Source organism: Micromys minutus (assembly GCF_963924665.1).
Source record: "Micromys minutus genome assembly, chromosome: 7".
In the NCBI taxonomy this organism is placed as follows: Eukaryota; Metazoa; Chordata; class Mammalia; order Rodentia; family Muridae; genus Micromys; species Micromys minutus.
Window position 1 is genome coordinate 59,145,457 of NC_137976.1, and position 17,676 is coordinate 59,163,132.

The 17,676-nt window shown below is 42.0% G+C and overlaps 1 protein-coding gene across 1 annotated transcript in view; it reads right to left on the reverse strand.

Annotated features, from left to right (window-relative positions):
* Positions 1-230: 230 nt before the first annotated feature.
* Positions 231-17,676, reverse strand: part of SLC12A8 (solute carrier family 12 member 8) — a gene marked incomplete at its 5' end in the record, with an annotated part of 141,088 nt that continues 123,642 nt past the window's right edge. Inside the window, 4 exons of the mRNA XM_080919665.1 lie at positions 231-579; positions 5,481-5,541; positions 13,042-13,159; positions 16,317-16,414. Of these exons, the coding sequence (XP_080775791.1) occupies positions 417-579; positions 5,481-5,541; positions 13,042-13,159; positions 16,317-16,414 (440 nt within the window). The 3' untranslated portion in view covers positions 231-416. The remainder of the gene's footprint in view (positions 580-5,480; positions 5,542-13,041; positions 13,160-16,316; positions 16,415-17,676) is intronic.

Here is a 17,676-nt window from a genome sequence, read left to right on the forward strand (position 1 = left end):
TGTAATGGGATCTGATGCCCTCTTTTGGTGTGTCTGAAAAATAGCTAAAGTGTACTCATATACATAAAATAAATAAATAATTCTTTAAAACACAATAGTAAGAATAAGACAATAAAACTAAAAAGAAGTTTTTATTGTGGCCCTTAGAATAATAACTCTTGTTTTTGTTCTCCACATTTGGTTGTCTTGGTGTCACCTGATTATCCTGTGGGTTCTTCAGGCATGTGGAAGCCATGGCCATGCCTTGTGTCTGCTTAGACATGCCACTTAGACTAGAATGTGATTTCTGGTGTTCAAGGCTGTGGTGGGAAGACCAGTCTTGGGGTTTCTTATTAGTAGAAGCAACTTCCAAAGGTTCTGAGGTTTGGGTCTCCCATCTCCACATCAGCTTCTAGAAAGGAGGGCGCCCAGCAATTCTAGTAGGGAGGCATCAGCTGTCCCTGGCTCAGGAAGGAGGAGCGGTGGTAACGATCTCGGGTGGCGAAGTCTGCATTGTCCTGGGTAAGCTGAGTCATTGCCATGTCGACCTTGGCTGGGGATGGTGCCAAGATGATTTGCTCCTGGACAGACCTCAGGCTCCTTTCAGGGAGAGACATAGAATGGGGGGGGGGAGGGAAGAAGAGGTGGAGATGAATTGTGGAAGCCAGTCCATCCTGGATAGAGATACTGTGCAAATGCCAGCTGCACTAACACTTAGAATGTCTTTAAATATTTAAAAACATAACTGTTGGGAACTATAACCGTCTGTTAACTTAAAGAAGATATAGCAACAAGTGAGGTAAAGAGGGCAATATAAATCATTTTAAAGTGGAACACGATAAAACTATACCTTCTGAAACGGGATGCCTACGCTAAAGACAGTTTTGTGAGCACTCTGTAACTTTTCATTGTTCTCTTGTCAAACGAGACAACGGAGGGACAAAGGTACAGGGTGAAAAGAGAAACTGCTTGGGTTCAGTAGAAAGAAAGTTGAAGTGTTACACAGGCTGCTGTAGGAAGAACAGGCATCAGTGGTATCCCTACAGCCAACCCTGCATACTACAAAACCACCCTTCCAGGCAAAATGTACCTGTGGCTGTAATAGTGGCAGGAACGGTTATGGGGGTAACCGACTGCTTTTGGATTGGATTTTAGGCCTGCTCCACAGAAAAGAATTAAGAGTTGGTACCATAGATGTGATCAAAAGTGGTGGCTTAGGACATGTGGAACCCAGCGAGGAACTTACTACTGTTGTTTTGCTAAAGAACATGTTGTCAAACTGCCTTCTAAACGATTACTACCTATACACACAGATTAGTGCTGCCTTCAGCCTTAGCCAGAGAAGCTTCTCTCTATAGTGGGCAGCAGGCAATACAGACAAAACTTGTCAAAATTCTGAGAATAAGTGTCTATTGAGCATTCAGCTTCAAAGAGACATCCGTATCCATCCCTGTCACCAAGGCTGAGGGAACCTAAGGAAGAGGGGCAGAAAGAAGAAGCAGAGAACAGGGAGGACTGTGAAATTCTGTCCTTTGGACACAGAATGGCCACTGCTCGTGGGTCGTGAGCGCATTGCTCCTATGATTACTCACACACAATCAAGTCAACAAGAGAACTCAAGATTCCAACAGGCAGCACTAATTGGACTCACTGTTATTCCACAAAAAGGAGAAGACATAAGACAGAAGGGGGTGTGTTGCAGGTGCCTGGGGGGGGCATGGTATACAGGATCAAGATCCACTACTTATGTGTATGAAACTATGAAGAGATAAATAAAAGATTCTATAAAAGGAAAAGAAGGAAGGGACAAAGGGAGGAAGGAAGGAAGTTGAGTGAGCAGTTGTTTTAGAGCACCAAGGTTACTCAGCAAGCAGCTAAGAGGTAAAGTGCCCATGCTTTGGGTACCAGAGTAGTAAAGACCAAGAGAAGTGCAGATTTAGAGTCTACTGGTACTGGTCTCTGTACATCGGTGGATACACTAGTGAAGATCATGTTGACACTGTGCCAGAGGAAGGTATTAGAGGCTGAGGAAGACACAGCTGCTCTTAGCTTTGTCCCTCATCAGTTCATGGCCTCAGGATGCCTCTGTCTCCAAAGGCCTCTGTTGTCTCCCCCCCCCCCCACGGTGGGTCCACAGCCTGTTAGCTCCTTGAGTTCCCTCAGAGACACAGATTTCCGCTGAACATCTTTCCCCACTGAACATTTGACAACATGTTCTTTAGCAAAACCACAGTAGTAAGTTCCTTGCTGGGCCTGTAACCTCCTAAGCCCTGAAAGAATCAGCTACTTTACTTAAGATAACCTTCAAGTGCTCATAACCAGAAATGGAAAGAGTGCTGTAAATAGAGAGGCCATCCATGTGTGTGTGTGTGTGTGTGTGTATATGTGTGTGTGTGTGTGTGTGTGTGTGTGTAAAGAGAGAGGCCATCCGTCTGTATAACTAAAGCAGCAGCAGCTGCAGCCGACCATGGCAAGTATAAATCAGGTCACATGAATCTAATTAGTCAGGTTAAGAGGTCCTGAAAACTGAATTTGCATCTATAAGGGTAGGGTCTTCAAAGCAGAGGTGGCCAAAAACAAAAACCAAATCAAACAACCAAACCAAAACAAAAAACAAAAAAACAAAAAACAAAAAGAAAAAAACCAACCAAAACAAAACAAAAAACAAAAAACAAAAAAAAAAAAAACAAAAAAACAAAAAAAACCCAAAACCAAAAAAACCACCACCACCACCAAAAACCAAAAAAACCCACACAAGTTTTTGGATTCAGGGAAATTAGCTTCCTAGAATTGCTGCAGAACCCTCCTCTGGACAGTTGCTAGGGCTCCAGGCTGGTGTCACAGAGTAACTGATGTACAGGTACAACAGAAGAAAACACAGCCAAATCCTTCAACACAAGCTCACTTCACTAAGACTCGCCTTTGGTTTGGAGGACATTCTTGAAAAAGTCAAAATTACAGAGCAGAAAGCATGGCTACCAGTTTCTATTTTTAAGCCACGTCTTGGCCCTTCTCTCATCTAAATCATCACAAAACACACCCAGGAGCCATGGCGTGGCCAGAAAGTTTGATACTGACTTGGCCAAGGCTCCACCGTCCGCTTCACCAGCCCAGAGCCACATATTGAGCAAAGAGCTATGTGGACTAACTTCTGACCAACCAAAGGGCCACCTTTTCTTAGGAGCACCCTCCTAAAACAGCGACCTGCGGTGACCTTGGAGGTGACATTCCAGGAATTCAGAGTACAGCTGAAGGAACCACGGTGAACCCTGTGGCCATTATTTAGGCTTTCAAGCCAGAAATGACTAAATATTTTCTCGTAAATCAGATTATGTCAAATGTCCCCACCCACACATTTGAAGCTCAAAATTTTTGTAGGCAGCTTCTCTGCCAAAACTAATTCCACTTAATCTACTTTCTGTTAGTAGTAGGTTGTGGAGGAAAGAAATCTATGTAGATATGTGAGCCACCCGGCCTAATGCCTCAGACTAGATGAGAGGCAGAGGCTACCCCTCATTTACCACGGCTCCAAGGACACGTACCAGCCAATAATGCAGTTGAAAGCATTTTCAGACTATTCTCCTCCTCCGTTTCTTCAACTCTCTTGACTCCTCCCTTTGTTTCCACGCCCCTACACCCTTTTTTTGTCATCGCAAGCTCTAACACCAGGACTTGTGCCAACTTGAACAGATTGCCAGTACTCACAAAGAGCTATCTCAAAAAGAATGCTGGGGTCTGGGTGGGAACACAGCTCCGTGCTTAAGAGAGAGCACTGCTTCTTGTAGAGGACCCGAGCTCTCTTCCCAGCACCCAAGTTGGCCAGCAGGTAACTCCAGCTCCAGAGAGATCTTACAACTCTGGTCTCCTAGGGCACCCACACTCATGTGGTATATATATTTCCCTCTCCAACACGCATAATTTAAAAACTAAAGCATCCTAGGGAGTGCAGGGCTACAGTTCGGTGGTCATGAGTTTCCGTTCTGGAGATGTATGATGACAAAGGCTATATGACAATATGATGGTATTTAATAACATAAATACACACTTACAGATAAGTAAGTTGATACATTTTGTGCTATGTGTGTTTTACCACAATTAAAAACAAACAAAGGACAACAAAACCCCACAAAAGCGAGACGCAAAGAGAGAAAAAGGATTCTAAGCTTACATCTGGGATCAATGGGAACAGGTCCGAAGCTTCACTAGCAACATCTGGGTGTGGAAGGTGCAGGTTTTGGCAAGCACAAACTAGACATCCAGAGTTTCAAAATCAAACCATCAAAATGCAACCAAATAAACCCTGCCCCACGGCCTTTCATTTATAGTCACACTTGGCTAGAGTGTCCGTCAGCAGTACGGTGACACCAGCTACCTTTGGCCTGAGAGGAGAAGCAGGAAATCCAGTTTCACAGCCCTGTGGGCTTTGATCGTGGGCACTGAGTATTGGTGGGAATGTGTCTTTGACTGTAAACTCACTGAGATCAACTTGGGTGACCTGTCACTCAGTAACCAGATTCTAGATGAAGGCTTGGCTCATGAGGACTGAGGACATGAAGGGAAGAGGACAGGAGTCTGTAGGAGGTTCTGATGAGCTCAAGGTGGGAAAGTGAATGATAGAGCGAGAGGGCCAAGTGTCTGGTACTGAGTGTGGACAGCAGTGATTGACAAGTGCCTGGTACTGAGTGTGAATGGCAGTGATTGACAAATGTCTGGTACTGAGTATGGATGGGAGTGATTGACAAGTGGTGGGTACTGAGTATGGACAGCAGTGATGGACAAGTGCCTGGTACTGAGTATGGACAGCAGTGATTGACAAGTGTCTGGTACTGAGTGTGGATGGAGTGATTGACAAGTGCCTGGTACTGAGTATGGACAGCAGTGATGGACAAGTGTCTGGTACTGAGTGTGGACAGCAGTGATTGACAAGTGCCTGGTACTGAGTGTGGACAGCAGTGATTGACAAGTGCCTGGTACTGAGTGTGGACGGCAGTGATTGACAAGTGCCTGGTACTGAGTGTGGACAGCAGTGATTGACAAGTGCCTGGTACTGAGTATGGACAGCAGTGATGGACAAGTGCCTGGTACTGAGTGTGGACAGCAGTGATTGACAAGTGCCTGGTACTGAGTGTGGATGGCAGTGATTGACAAGTGCCTGGTACTGAGTGTGGACGGCAGTGATTGACAAATGTCTGGTACTGAGTGTGGACGGCAGTGATTGACAAGTGCCTGGTACTGAGTGTGGACAGCAGTGATTGACAAGTGCCTGGTACTGAGTGTGGATGGAGTGACTGACAAGTGTCTGGCACTGAGTGTGGTGAAGCAGTGTGGAACAGGTGCTGTGTACTGAGTGAGGAGCATCCGCCAACCTCGTGGAGCCTCTCCATTGTCAGGTCCCACACCACAGTCCAGGCCCAAAGCACAGCCAGGAGTAAGACCCCTCGGCACCTCCCAAGCCTGTGGGGCACTCATCCCTCCTGGTACCAGCCCCAGTGAGCACAGACCTGCAGGAGGGGACCAAGAAGGACTTCATCCATCGGAAAAAGCTGAAGTTTGATGCTGAGCCTGTAGAGAAGGTACGGGCATAACTTTTGAGGATTTCACAAAATTCAACATCTTGGACCCCAGATTCACCATGGGCTAGCACACCCCTAAACACACTCACAGACAACTTTCGTGTGTGTGCACATGCACAGAATGAGCACACTTTTCCACCCAAACCACAAAACATTCACTGTCTTACAGCCTGGCAGCAGGCCGAGCTGTGCTCCAGACGGTGTCCAAATACTCAGATCTAAGCTATAAACATCTTAGGAGGAGACTGGGTGGATCCCACTGTGAAGACAGGAGACAACTAGCTGACTTTTGTCTTAGGAATAAAAATACATTTCATGACACACTTCTCCATTCACATCTGCGTGTGTTGAATGCACACATGTGAATCCCTCCACTAGCACCACGCACTCTCTGAAAGCAGGGGTCATGTTTTCATCCCTACAGCCTCACAGGATTTAGCACTTAGGCAGTTTTATAGTTCAGTGTGGAGAAATGTTTGAAGTGAGGGGCTTTGTTTGATTCTACTACTGGCCAAGTAACCTTTGCATATGGCACACTGATCTGAGTAAAGTTTAATGTTAAATACAGAAATAGTGAAATAAATATATTTACATAATAATAATTATATATGGTATAATAATTATGATATTGTGTGGTTATTAGATATTGTTTTACATATTATATTGTGTATATTGTGTGTATATATATTGCAGATATATGTATGCATGTATGTATGTATCACTGCATGGAATCATGGCAGCAGGCAAGCAGGGCATCTGGAATGGCAAGCTGAGAGAGAGCTCACATCTTAAATCACAATCAGGAAGCTGAGAATTTCAGATTTCTCAGCAATCTGGGACCAGCATATGGCCTTAAAATCTTGTGTGCCTTTAGAACCTCAAAGTCCACACCCAGTGACATACTTCCCCCAGCAAGGCTTTATCTTGTAACCCTAACCCAAACAGAACCACCAACTGGGACCGAGGATTCAAATGCCCAAGACTATGAGGGACATTTCATTCAAACCGCCACAGCCTTGGCATAGTAAGGTGTATATAATCCACCCATCCTGCCAAGACAGGTGTTCACCCTGCCCAGGCCAGCCTTGAATTTAATGGCCTTCCTTTCTCTGCATCTCAAGCACTCAAATTATGTATAAAGCTGGAAGAATTGATCAAACTTATTTTCAGAAAATGCATTCCTCAGTGAGGCATGATGATACACACCTTTAAGCACTTAGGAGGCAGAGGCAGGTGAATCTCTATGAGTTCAAGACCAGCCTGGTCTACAGAGTGAGGAGTTTCAGGACAACTAAAGCTAACAAAGAGAAACTCTGACTCAAAGAATCAGAAAGAAAAGCATCCTTCAATTGCATAAACACATATAGTTGCAATTGACTAGTCAGATCCTGTTTAATGTATGGTCAGGAAATCAGCAGTATTTTAAGATGCTTATGTGAAAATCTTGTTATCCTGTAGGGTTCCTGCAGTAAAACAGAACAGACATTACTGATCTACCTTAGCGTATGTAATCTCAGAGAGAGGACTCCTAATATATTCAAATAATATATATTCTATAAGAAGCTACAAAATCAAAATAAGACAGCTATTAACTGATCTTATTAATATGACCACTTAAATTTTAAATTATCTAAATTATAGACACTGGCCTGAAATTTTATTTCATACTTTACTGTGATCAGGTTTCTGGGAAAATATTTAAGTTTCTTAAGGTGAATCAATCATTGATATAATCATTATGTTTATAAAATCAAATTAAGACCTCTTCCTAGCATTACTGGTTTTCCAAGACATTATTTTTAGTATATGCTTTCATTTTAGATATCTAAAGTGCATTTCTATGAAAATACATATACTGTAAATCTAAAGAGATTTTTAGGTAGGACTTGATATTAATTACTTTTTTTCCCTTTTGAGATAGGGTCTTACTATGTAGCTCTAGCTGTCCTAGAACCAACTATGTAGACTAGGCTGGCCCTGAACTCGCAGAAATCTACTTGTGTCTGTCTCCTGGGTGTTGGGATTGAACATATGTACCACCACACCTGGTGATATTAATTGCTTTATGTTAAGTTGGAGCATCACAGAGTTTTCTGGAAAAGATCCCCCCACCTGTGTGTGTGTATGTGTGTGTGTGTGTGTGTGTGTGTGTGTGTGTGTGTGTGTGTCTGTGTGGCTGTGTGTGAGTATTGCTAGGGACTGAACCCAGGACAGGACCTTAGGCAGACTATGCAAGCACTATAGCTCTCTAACACATCTTTTGAAAGAATTTCTTTATATTTTTAACAGTGTCTATGTGGTGTGCTCACACGAGTTCAAGACAGGCAAAGACATTGAATCCCTCGGGCAGGAGGTTGTGAACTGCCCCATGTGGGTGCTACAAGATGAACTTGGACCCACTGCAAGCATAGAAGGTGCTTTTAATTGCCAAGTCATTGTTCCAGTCCTTTTCCAATAGATCTTTTAAAAAACAATATTTTTTATTACTTGAGAAATTTTGATCATATTCACTTCTTTCAAGTCCTTCCAGGTCCCCCCACACTTCCAGTTTTTGTCTTCTTCAAACCCATTGAGTCTGACATGTGTTACTCACTGCTCTTAGGAGTAAGGATGACCCTGAATAAAGAAAACTGGCTCTCAGGCTGAGTATGGTGGTGCATGCCTTTAATTCCCAAACTTGGGAGGAAGAGGCAGGCAGATCTCAGTGGATTCAAGGCCAATCCTGCCTATGTAAGTTCCAGGCCAGCCAGGGATTTTTCCAAAAGAAAAAAAAAAAGACACAAATAAAAAAATAAAATGTATTTTCCCTCTCCCAGTAGTTTTCTGACGCCATTGACACCTTATCTAGAGGTGGGATTTCTTACCCCCATCTGTCCACACTGGACTTTTGTCTGGTTTGAGCTTGTATACAGTCTTGTGCAGAGAGTCACAAGCATTGTGAGTACATAAGTGTAACTGCCCTGTGGTACCTGGAAGAGACTGTTTCCTTGACGTTATCAACCACCTCTCTTAAAGTCTTCCTGCCTCTGTCATAAGGAGTAGGGTATGTATTTAGAGGTAATTAATCTACAGTCTCTTATTCTCTATATGTTGACCAGATGAGGGTCTCTTTTAACTGCCAGCTAGTTCAAGAAAAAGTTTCCGAGGAGAGCTGATAGGATCTGTGGGTGTAGCAGTAGGTCATTAGGAGTTGTTTTAGTGCTGTCTATTTGGCAGTCTCAGGTTCTCCCCTGGGGCTTCTCCCCAACTATCTAGCCACAGATTCTTTGCCCCTTACAGTTCCACAAGTAGGTTCCATCTCATGGAGTGAACTTTAGGTCAATCAGAAAGTGGTTGGTTACTCCCAAGACATGAACCATTATTGCCCTAGTCGGCATATCCTGCTGGGTTAGTTGTTACTGTAGGGTTGCAGCTGGCTAGGACTGATGGTTACTTTTCTCTTCCAGTAGCATGCATAACACCTTCCAGCACCATGAAAGCTAGCCAGACTTCAGAGGGTAACAAAGAACAGCGGGAATCACCTATTATGTTTGAAGGTCTATAGGACCTTACTGGCCGAAAAGAGGTAATCCATTGGTACTGGGTTATTATTTGCTAGCATGTGGAGTATTATCCCATTATGGGACAATTCTATTTTGAACTATTTTATATGTCTATATGTATATTTTATGAAGCCTTTACAATAGTAACAATGTTTTTTTCAAAACAGTTAGTTATCCTTCCCCATAATCCCTCATCTACACTGCCCTCCCACCTCCTACTTCATTTAATCCTTCCTGTTCCTGTATTCTCTATTCCTCCTTTATATTACTGTATTCTAGGTCCCCTCTCTTCAAAGCACACCCCAGCGGCCCCTTACTGCTTTCCCAATCTCCATCAGTATTTCAAGTGAACCACTCAAATCTCAATAGTCCAAGCTAGCATCCACAGATAAGAGAAAACATGCAACATTTGTCTTTCCTGGTCTGGGTTACCTCACGATTCCAGTTTTATATATTTACCTGTGGATTCCATAATTTCATATGTAATGGCTGACTAATATTCCATGGTAGGAATATATGATAACCAGGAAATAGAAACAGCCTCAATGTCCATCAACCAATGAGTGAGTAATAAAAACATTACATTTACACAATGGAGTGTTACACAGCTGTTAATATATCTTTTAAATTGCTTTAGTAGAGAGAAAATATATATAAATTATGTGCTCTGGCTTGCTGTCTCCCCAGTGGGAACACTTCTATGTGGAAACTTAACACCCTGGCACTCGGGTACCCACCTGGGACAGTAGGCATCTCCCTGCTCCCTACTAGATTCCTGGCCTCGAGCACGTGGCCACTCTGCCCATGTTAGTTGTGTAGCACGGAACAGAGTTCCACATGCTAATGAGATATCTAGAAGCCCCGAGGGTTTAGTCAGTTAGCTTTCCTTCCTGGACATTCTTTCCTACAAAAGGAATTTAATCTCTGGTCTACCCTGAGAAGGTGGCACGCACACATGACCCATGATGAACAACCAATGAACAGTTTGGAGCCAAAGACTATCTCTTTCATCAAGAACTACTGTGAAGAGCATGGAGAAGGCCTTCTGACTACCGAAGGATGCTGTCTAAGATTCCCACAGAAGGCCCCTCTGTGCTCCCAGACAACCACTGCCAAGCTAAGAGTAATCGCCAATGAGCTAAGTTGAAGTTTCTATTTCCCCGACCAGGGCTCCTCATCCTCAGCCAGCAGCTCCCCAACTCCATACGACCCGGCTCCCAGATGCACCTAGATTTTTCCTTCTAGACTCTAGCAGTGACTAGATGCCAAGAGTTTGGGAGCCCTGGTACAGCCAAATCACTGGCTTTTCCCCAACTCCTCTGTGTGGTTTTCCAGTGGTGACTGGATACCAGGGAGCTTGGGAACCCTAGCTTCGGCCTCCCACACCCTAGGCTGTGCTTCCCCAAAGTCCAGCGCCAACGGTGGCAGCACAGAGAAAATGCAGTCTAGTCTATCTGTTGTGCCTCCCCTGCAGTGGGTAAAATGTGGACCCACAATGCTTTAAACCGGGAATGGGCTAGTTATCTAAGGAGTGGGTTCCAGATAAAAAGATCGATTCATCTCTCTCCCTCTCCCTCTCCTTCTTTTCTTTCCCCTCTTTCTACTTCTTTATCAGCCATGGAATGCCTCTCTCTATGTTATAATGCACCAATTAGGCTTAAACTTAAGTCACCTCTGATCTTAGACTTGCCAGTCTCCAGAATCCTTAGCTAAAAATTACATATTATTCAGTTTATGGTATTCTATTTTATCATTAGTAACTAACACAGTTGGTATTTTCATTTTTCCCCCTTGTTTTGTATCTATTTGATTTTTACTATGGTATTTATTATGTCCTTGTCCCATCCCCACCCCCAACTGACACCGCTACTTTGGGTTTAATTTCCCCCTCCTCTTCCTCCTCTTCTTTTCTTTTTTTCTAATTTCTTACATTCGAAGCCGAATTCTGAGGTTAATATTTTGAAAACTTTCTTCTCTGATGACCTTACAATTTTGATATTCTGCATTTTTGTTTAATTCAGCTCAAAATATTTTGTAATTTTAGTTGTTTTCCTCTTTGAAACCTGCTAGTTTCTATAGTTTACTCACTGTTCTTAGTTATTTAACATTCTTTAGCATCTAAATATAAGCAAATTTTCCTATTATCTTCCTGTTGTTTATTTCTGATTATTTACCCCTTCAGAGAAATATTTTATTCAATGAATGCTTTTACATTTTCTGAAATGTTTGTATCCTGTATCCTTGTGTTTCCTGTTACTGAGAAGAATGTGAATTCTATAAAGATTAGGACAAGCTTGTTCACAGTACCGCTCATGTCTTCTATGACCTTGCTAACCTCATTCATACATGTATCAAAGATTGGGAGGCAGATGCCTGAAATCTATGTGGTATGAACTTTTTTATTTTTTCTTCATTCTATAGGATTCTGCTTTCATGTACTCCAAAGCACTGTTTTGTTGTTGTTGTTGTTGTTGCTGCTGCTGTTTTGTTTTATTTTGTTTTGCTTGCTTGGTTGGTTGCTTGGTTGGTTGGTTTTCTGAGATAGGGTTTTTCTATGTAGCCCTGGCTGACCTGGAACTCATTCTATAGACCAGGCTGGCCTCAAACTCACAGAGATCCTGCCTTTGCCTCCTGAGATTAAAGGCTTGTACCACAACCACCTGGCTAAAGCTCCGTTTTTCAGGGCATGAACGTTAAGTTTCATTAGAACGTTAAGTTTCATTATATTTTCTTCATGAGTTTCTTCCCTCATCTTTATCAAGTGACCCATGTGATCACTGGCAACAGCCTTTCCTCTGAAGCGTACTTGATATTAATGTAGCCACTCTAGTGGGAGTTAGCCCAGTATATATTTTCACATATTTCACATATTTTATTTTTAGCCCATTTGTGTGTGGGTTTTTTTTTTTTTTTTTTTTTTTTTGTAAATCTAAAATAGATTTCTTTAGCTGTGGATGTAGTTCAAGGGCAAAGTATTTTCATAGTATACACAAGCACTAGGTTTGAGCTCCAGCACTGCAAAAATAAATTCATCGGTTAAAAGAAGTTTCTTACAGGCAGCATACAGTTGGGCCACACTGTCTTACTCAGCTGACACTAACTAGGGGGGTGTTAAGACTGTGATGATCAGTGTAGACAAAGCTTATAGAGATCACTGTTGTCCTTTGTGTAGCTAAGGCTAGCCTGGTACCTGCTGCCTTTCCACTTTTGTTGCCCATGACCTCACATGTCATGTCTTTGTTTTATTATTGTCAACAAATATTCTTGATTATACTTATTTTTACTCTTTTCTGTTTTTGATATGCTTTAAATTTCAAAAATCATATTTACTTATTCTATTTATTCCATGTACACACACACACACACACACACACACACAGACACAGACACACTCCTGTACAGTACCTGTATGGAGGTCCAAGAATAACTTTGATCTCAAAATCTCAAAGGAGTCAGCTTCATCTTTCTACCATGTAAGTCATGAGGATCATCAAACTCAGGTTTTTGGGTTTCTCAGCAAGTCCCTTTACCCACTGGGCCATCTTTCCACCTCTTTGCTTTTCTTTTATTATTCAATTTTTTAAACCTCTGTTAACTTATTAGGTATAACTCTTCACTATATTATCTAGTGGTTGGCTCCAGGTTTATATTATACATCTTATACTTAACCCACTCTATCTTCAAATGATATGATAGCATTCACTCCTAGCACAAGAAGTGTATAATATTATGCTATATCCGTATGCTTTATTTCAACATATTATTTTATACTTCTTGGTTCTTTCTCTGCTGTTGCCATCCATTTTAGTTCTATAGGACTTATAAATCTCAAATTAATTGCTAGTATATTTTATCTGTAAGTTGGGTCTATGTCAAATTTCAAAGTTCTTCTGTGAAAGCTAGAAAAAAAATAATGAAAATGGTAGTACAATGACTTAGCCACTTACCAAGGTAAAGGCCTGGACTGGCCTGGCCAATGTAGAAATACACAATGGCAGCAACACCCATGCTAGCTAGAGTATAGAGCCACTGGATCACAAACATAATGAGCAGGGATGCAAGAACCTACAGACATGGATACAAAGAGTAAGTCACCTAATGGTAGTGATAAAAACAGGAGGCTAGAGACTCAGGAGATGGTAGTCTCTTATCAGCTTCTGGACTCTGTAAAAGTCCAAATAATTAAAGTTTACTTATAAAACAATCTTACTGTGGTAGTGTACTGTTGGGATGTTTGCTTGTTGTCAACTTGTACTAAGGTCAACTAGGAATAAAGAACCCAGCTGAGAAAATGTTCCCATCTGATTGGACTCTAGGCATTTTTTTTTCAGTTATTGTTGATTGATGTGGAAGAGCCCAGCCCACTGCAAGTAGTACCCATCACTCGGTTGGTAGTCCTGGGTTGTATAAGAAAGCAGGCTGGACAAGCCATAGAGAGCAAACTAATAAGCAGCATCTCTCCATGGCCTCTACATCAACCATCGCATCCAGGTTCTTGCCTTGAGTTTCTGCCCTGAGTAATTTTCATGGTAGACTATACGCTGCAAGATGAAATAAAGTCCCTCCTACCCAAATTGCATTTTGGTCACAATGTTTATCATAGAAAGCAAACTAAGATGGTTTGTGTTAGATGCCAATTTAACAGGATCTGCAGTTTCCCAGTAGACAGGCCTGTAGGTATGTCTGTGAGGAATTTATTCAGAGTAGGGTAGCCCCTGGATAAGACTGTGAGAGATTATTTTGATTAGGCTCACTGAGGTGTTAAGACTCAGTGTAAGGGAAGGTGACAATATCACTGGGTTTGAGTCTGCATAAAAAGGAGAAAGCCAGTTGAGCACAGGTATTCATCTTCTGCTTTCAGACTGTGGATACAGTAGGCCTACTTCAAGCTCCTGATGCAAGGATTCCCTGTCATGATAGATTCTACCCTCAAACAATGAGCCCAAATAAGCCCTCTTTCCTCTTAAGTTGTTTTTGCTAAAGTAACAAGACACCTATTTGTTCCAGAAAATTAGTAACAGAAATGGGGTTGTTGCTGTGATGAACCTGACCACATGGAACTTATTTTACAGGCAGAATATAAAAGCAGTTGGAACTTTGTGATAGTAAAGCTTTTGAACACAACAAGTAAAGAGTAGTGGGCCATCCAGATTGGAGCTTGGAAGGTAAGAATGCCATTGGAAATGCAGACAGTGGAAACCTAGCTCCTGATATTTCTGAAGGCAACAAGGACTCTGTCAAAATGGGGGTAGAGGGCATTCATGAGGAATGTATTTTAGCCAACATTATGGCTTCATTTTGCCCATGCCCTAAGGATGTAAGGGAAGTTGAATTTAAAGATGATAAATTAGTTTGTTTGGTGGAGGAATTTTAAGACAGTAAAACATTCAGGCTATGGTTTGATGACTTTCTGTGCACTTATCCAGGTGTACAGTGAAAAAGTGCAGAGTAAAAAGGTAGAAATAAAGTGTGTTTGTCAAGAGTAAGAGTTTGAACAAATTAAATCACAAGCCCAAGGCACATGCTTAAAAAGAGGTTATAACTATTACATAAAAGCATTTTGCTTTGTAATGGGGCAAGAGGAAATACCTCCTCAGGACAAGAACCTACCCACCAAAGGCTCCATCTTATGAAAATATAAATTAATTTTAAAGAAGGGACCCTAAATTAAAATAGAGATCCACTGAAGCAGGCTCTCCATTTTCAAAAGCACCTGCCGAGAGACTTGATTTCCTAGGATTGGCACACAAAAGCTGATAAAACTATGGTTCAAGGAGGCCAGATGGCACGCTAAGCTGGCAGCAGAATTTGGCAGCGCCATCCATGTGGTACTGGTTTCATATGCATGAAAGATGCAAGACTGGGGGTGGGGGTGAGATTGTAGTGTTGAATCACAGGTCAGGAGAGATGTTGCAAGGTTGGAGCCCCTATAAGGAAGCCTTGTGAGGCCATAGTATAAAACTGTGAGGAGAGGTCTAAGCTACAAGGAAGGGCCCAGGATATGGTAGATGCAAGAACCATGAGGTATCTGTTGGGGATAGCTACAGGCATAAAGTACAGTAGGCCTGAGAAAAAAAGATTACGTTCCCACAGGCAGAGGAGCTGTCTGGGTAGAGCTATCTGAACCCTTTTGAGCCCATATGATTCCATAGCCCCAAGATGGCAGACACTGAAGCTGCAGAATCTGGTATTTGCTTTGCTGGGTTCTGATTTTGCTTTGTTCTGATCATTCTTTCCTACAACCCCACTCTCCTCTTTTGTAATGAGAATACTTATTCTAATATAATAAACAATAGCCATTGACTATTAGAACTATGTGATTTGTTTTAATTTTGTAGGAGTTCAGGGTTAAGACTTTGACATTGGACTTTAAACTAAATGCTGTTGAAACTGGGAAAGAATGCAGGGGCTTTCAAGATGAACTAAACACATCCCACATTATGAAATGGCCATAAGCATGAGAGGACAGGGATGAAAGTTATGTTTTTAAAGTTAATGGTTTTGTCGTTAAACTGACAAGGGGTGGAATTGTAATGGTTAGTGTCAATGGTCAATTTTACAATCAGGATCTAGAACCCTGATTCTGGATTTTTGTAACTATGTACTCTCTTAGTTATTTTTCCTGTTGCTGTGATACACGATTCTGACAAAATCAGCTTAAGGAAGAAAGTTTATTTTGCCTCACAGTTAGAGGCTAACAGTCATAGTCCATCATGGTGAGGAGTCACAACCTGAGGCACCCACAGTCTAGAGCACAGAGTAAAGAATGCTTGTACAGCTTACTTTCTACTTTTTATCCAGTCCAGGGTCCCAGCCTAAGGAATGGTGCCACCCACAGTGGGCAGTTCTTCCCACTTCAGCCGATCAAGATAAACCCCATAGACATGCCCTAAAGCCTGTCTCCCAGTCCATTCTAGGAAACAACTTGACATTTGAGATTAACTATCACATCATTTTAGTGCCCCACTCCTCCATACAATCAACAAATTATCGTGAAATTGGTAACCTCGGGGTTATCAGATATGATTACTTAAATAGTAGATAATTGATTAAAATGAATGGTTCATTAAGTATAAATCTTATCATGGCAGACTCACCTTAATTCCAATAAAGCAAGCAATTTAATCATGTTAATGGTAATTAATAATTTCCTTCCCCCAAATCACACACAGAACACACCCTGAGTTCTTAGGGACACTGAGATCAAGATGAAATTACTCACCCCGAATAAGGAGACCCAGGGGTTACACATGCAAGCATAGAAAACACTTGGTCTCCTCTGGACCTCTTGTTCCTGAAGTCTGCATTTCAGAAAGAAATCTAAAAATCAAACAAACAAATCTAGTTAGATACATCCTTCATTAGCAACTTACTACCTACCTTGCTCTATTTTTATAAACAAATAAAATTTTTTTATTTTTACAAACTCACGTCCCCTGATTCTGTGAATTATCCTAGAGCTAGCTCATGCTGTTTGCTCATAGAGTACAAAGCACAAAGGACCTTATGGCCTCACACCAACACAGACCTGAAAAGAATAGAAAGAAAGGCCAGAGTAGAAGTGGAAGCCTCCCCTGTCTACTGCACATTTGTCTGTATCTGTCAGCTGGGGAAACCCCAAATCTGGATTTTCCTCTCTTTCAGGTGGACAGGGTCAGAAGAGCTGGACACATGGTGTTGGGTCCTGGTGTGATCTCAGGAACTGATGAACCAGGCTGGCTTTTGTCTATAACAGGATAGTTTGTGTTGACATCTAACTTCTGGTAACTTAGGTTTGCTTAGCCTGGTCTTGGATAATGACCAGAAGCTAATACATACACACTTCACCCCCTTCATCAGGGGTTTCAGGGACACTGGAGCTTCTCAGAGTTGCATGTTTTATTTAGCTCCATCTTCTCAGTTTACATGATTCCAGACACACCCACTTTAACCATGAAAATACATAGAGATTGTCTAACAGTGTGGTCTACTCACCAAGAGCACCATGTGCAGTGAGCCAAACAACTGAGAATGCTAGACTCTGCTGTGGTTTTGTGCCTTATTTTGACATTGAACTTCCGTAGCTAGCTGCTCAGGAAATATGTCATCTCCTTTAACTCTTTACTTTCCAGTATCAAATATCATCTTTAGCCAAAGCACTATGAATAGACTAGCTCCTCTCTCAGCCATTCTTTGTCCATGTCCTGGTCCCGTGTCAATCAACCGTTTTCTCCTTTCCCCAGGCTGCTTCTGATGGGCAGGAGATCTCTGGAATCCTGCTGAGATCCACATCCGAGAGATTCCATATCTCTGGTTGCCTGTCATCTACCCTTCAAGTCATAGCTCATATCACTGCCTCGCAAAAGTCCTTCCCTTCCATACAAACCTAATTACGTACATAGGTCATGTTTCCTTTTTCCCGTCTCCTTTCTTTCATAGAACTTACTGTTACATGCATGTTCATTCTTAATTACTTATCTATACGTTTCTATCCCCCCTGGTGTACATGCATCTGTAGGATCCATATTTGTCTTGAGGCTTGAGTTTACAGCTGACAATCGCTATGCATGTGAGCGCAAGTCTGCTCTTTTCTCTGGGCCCTA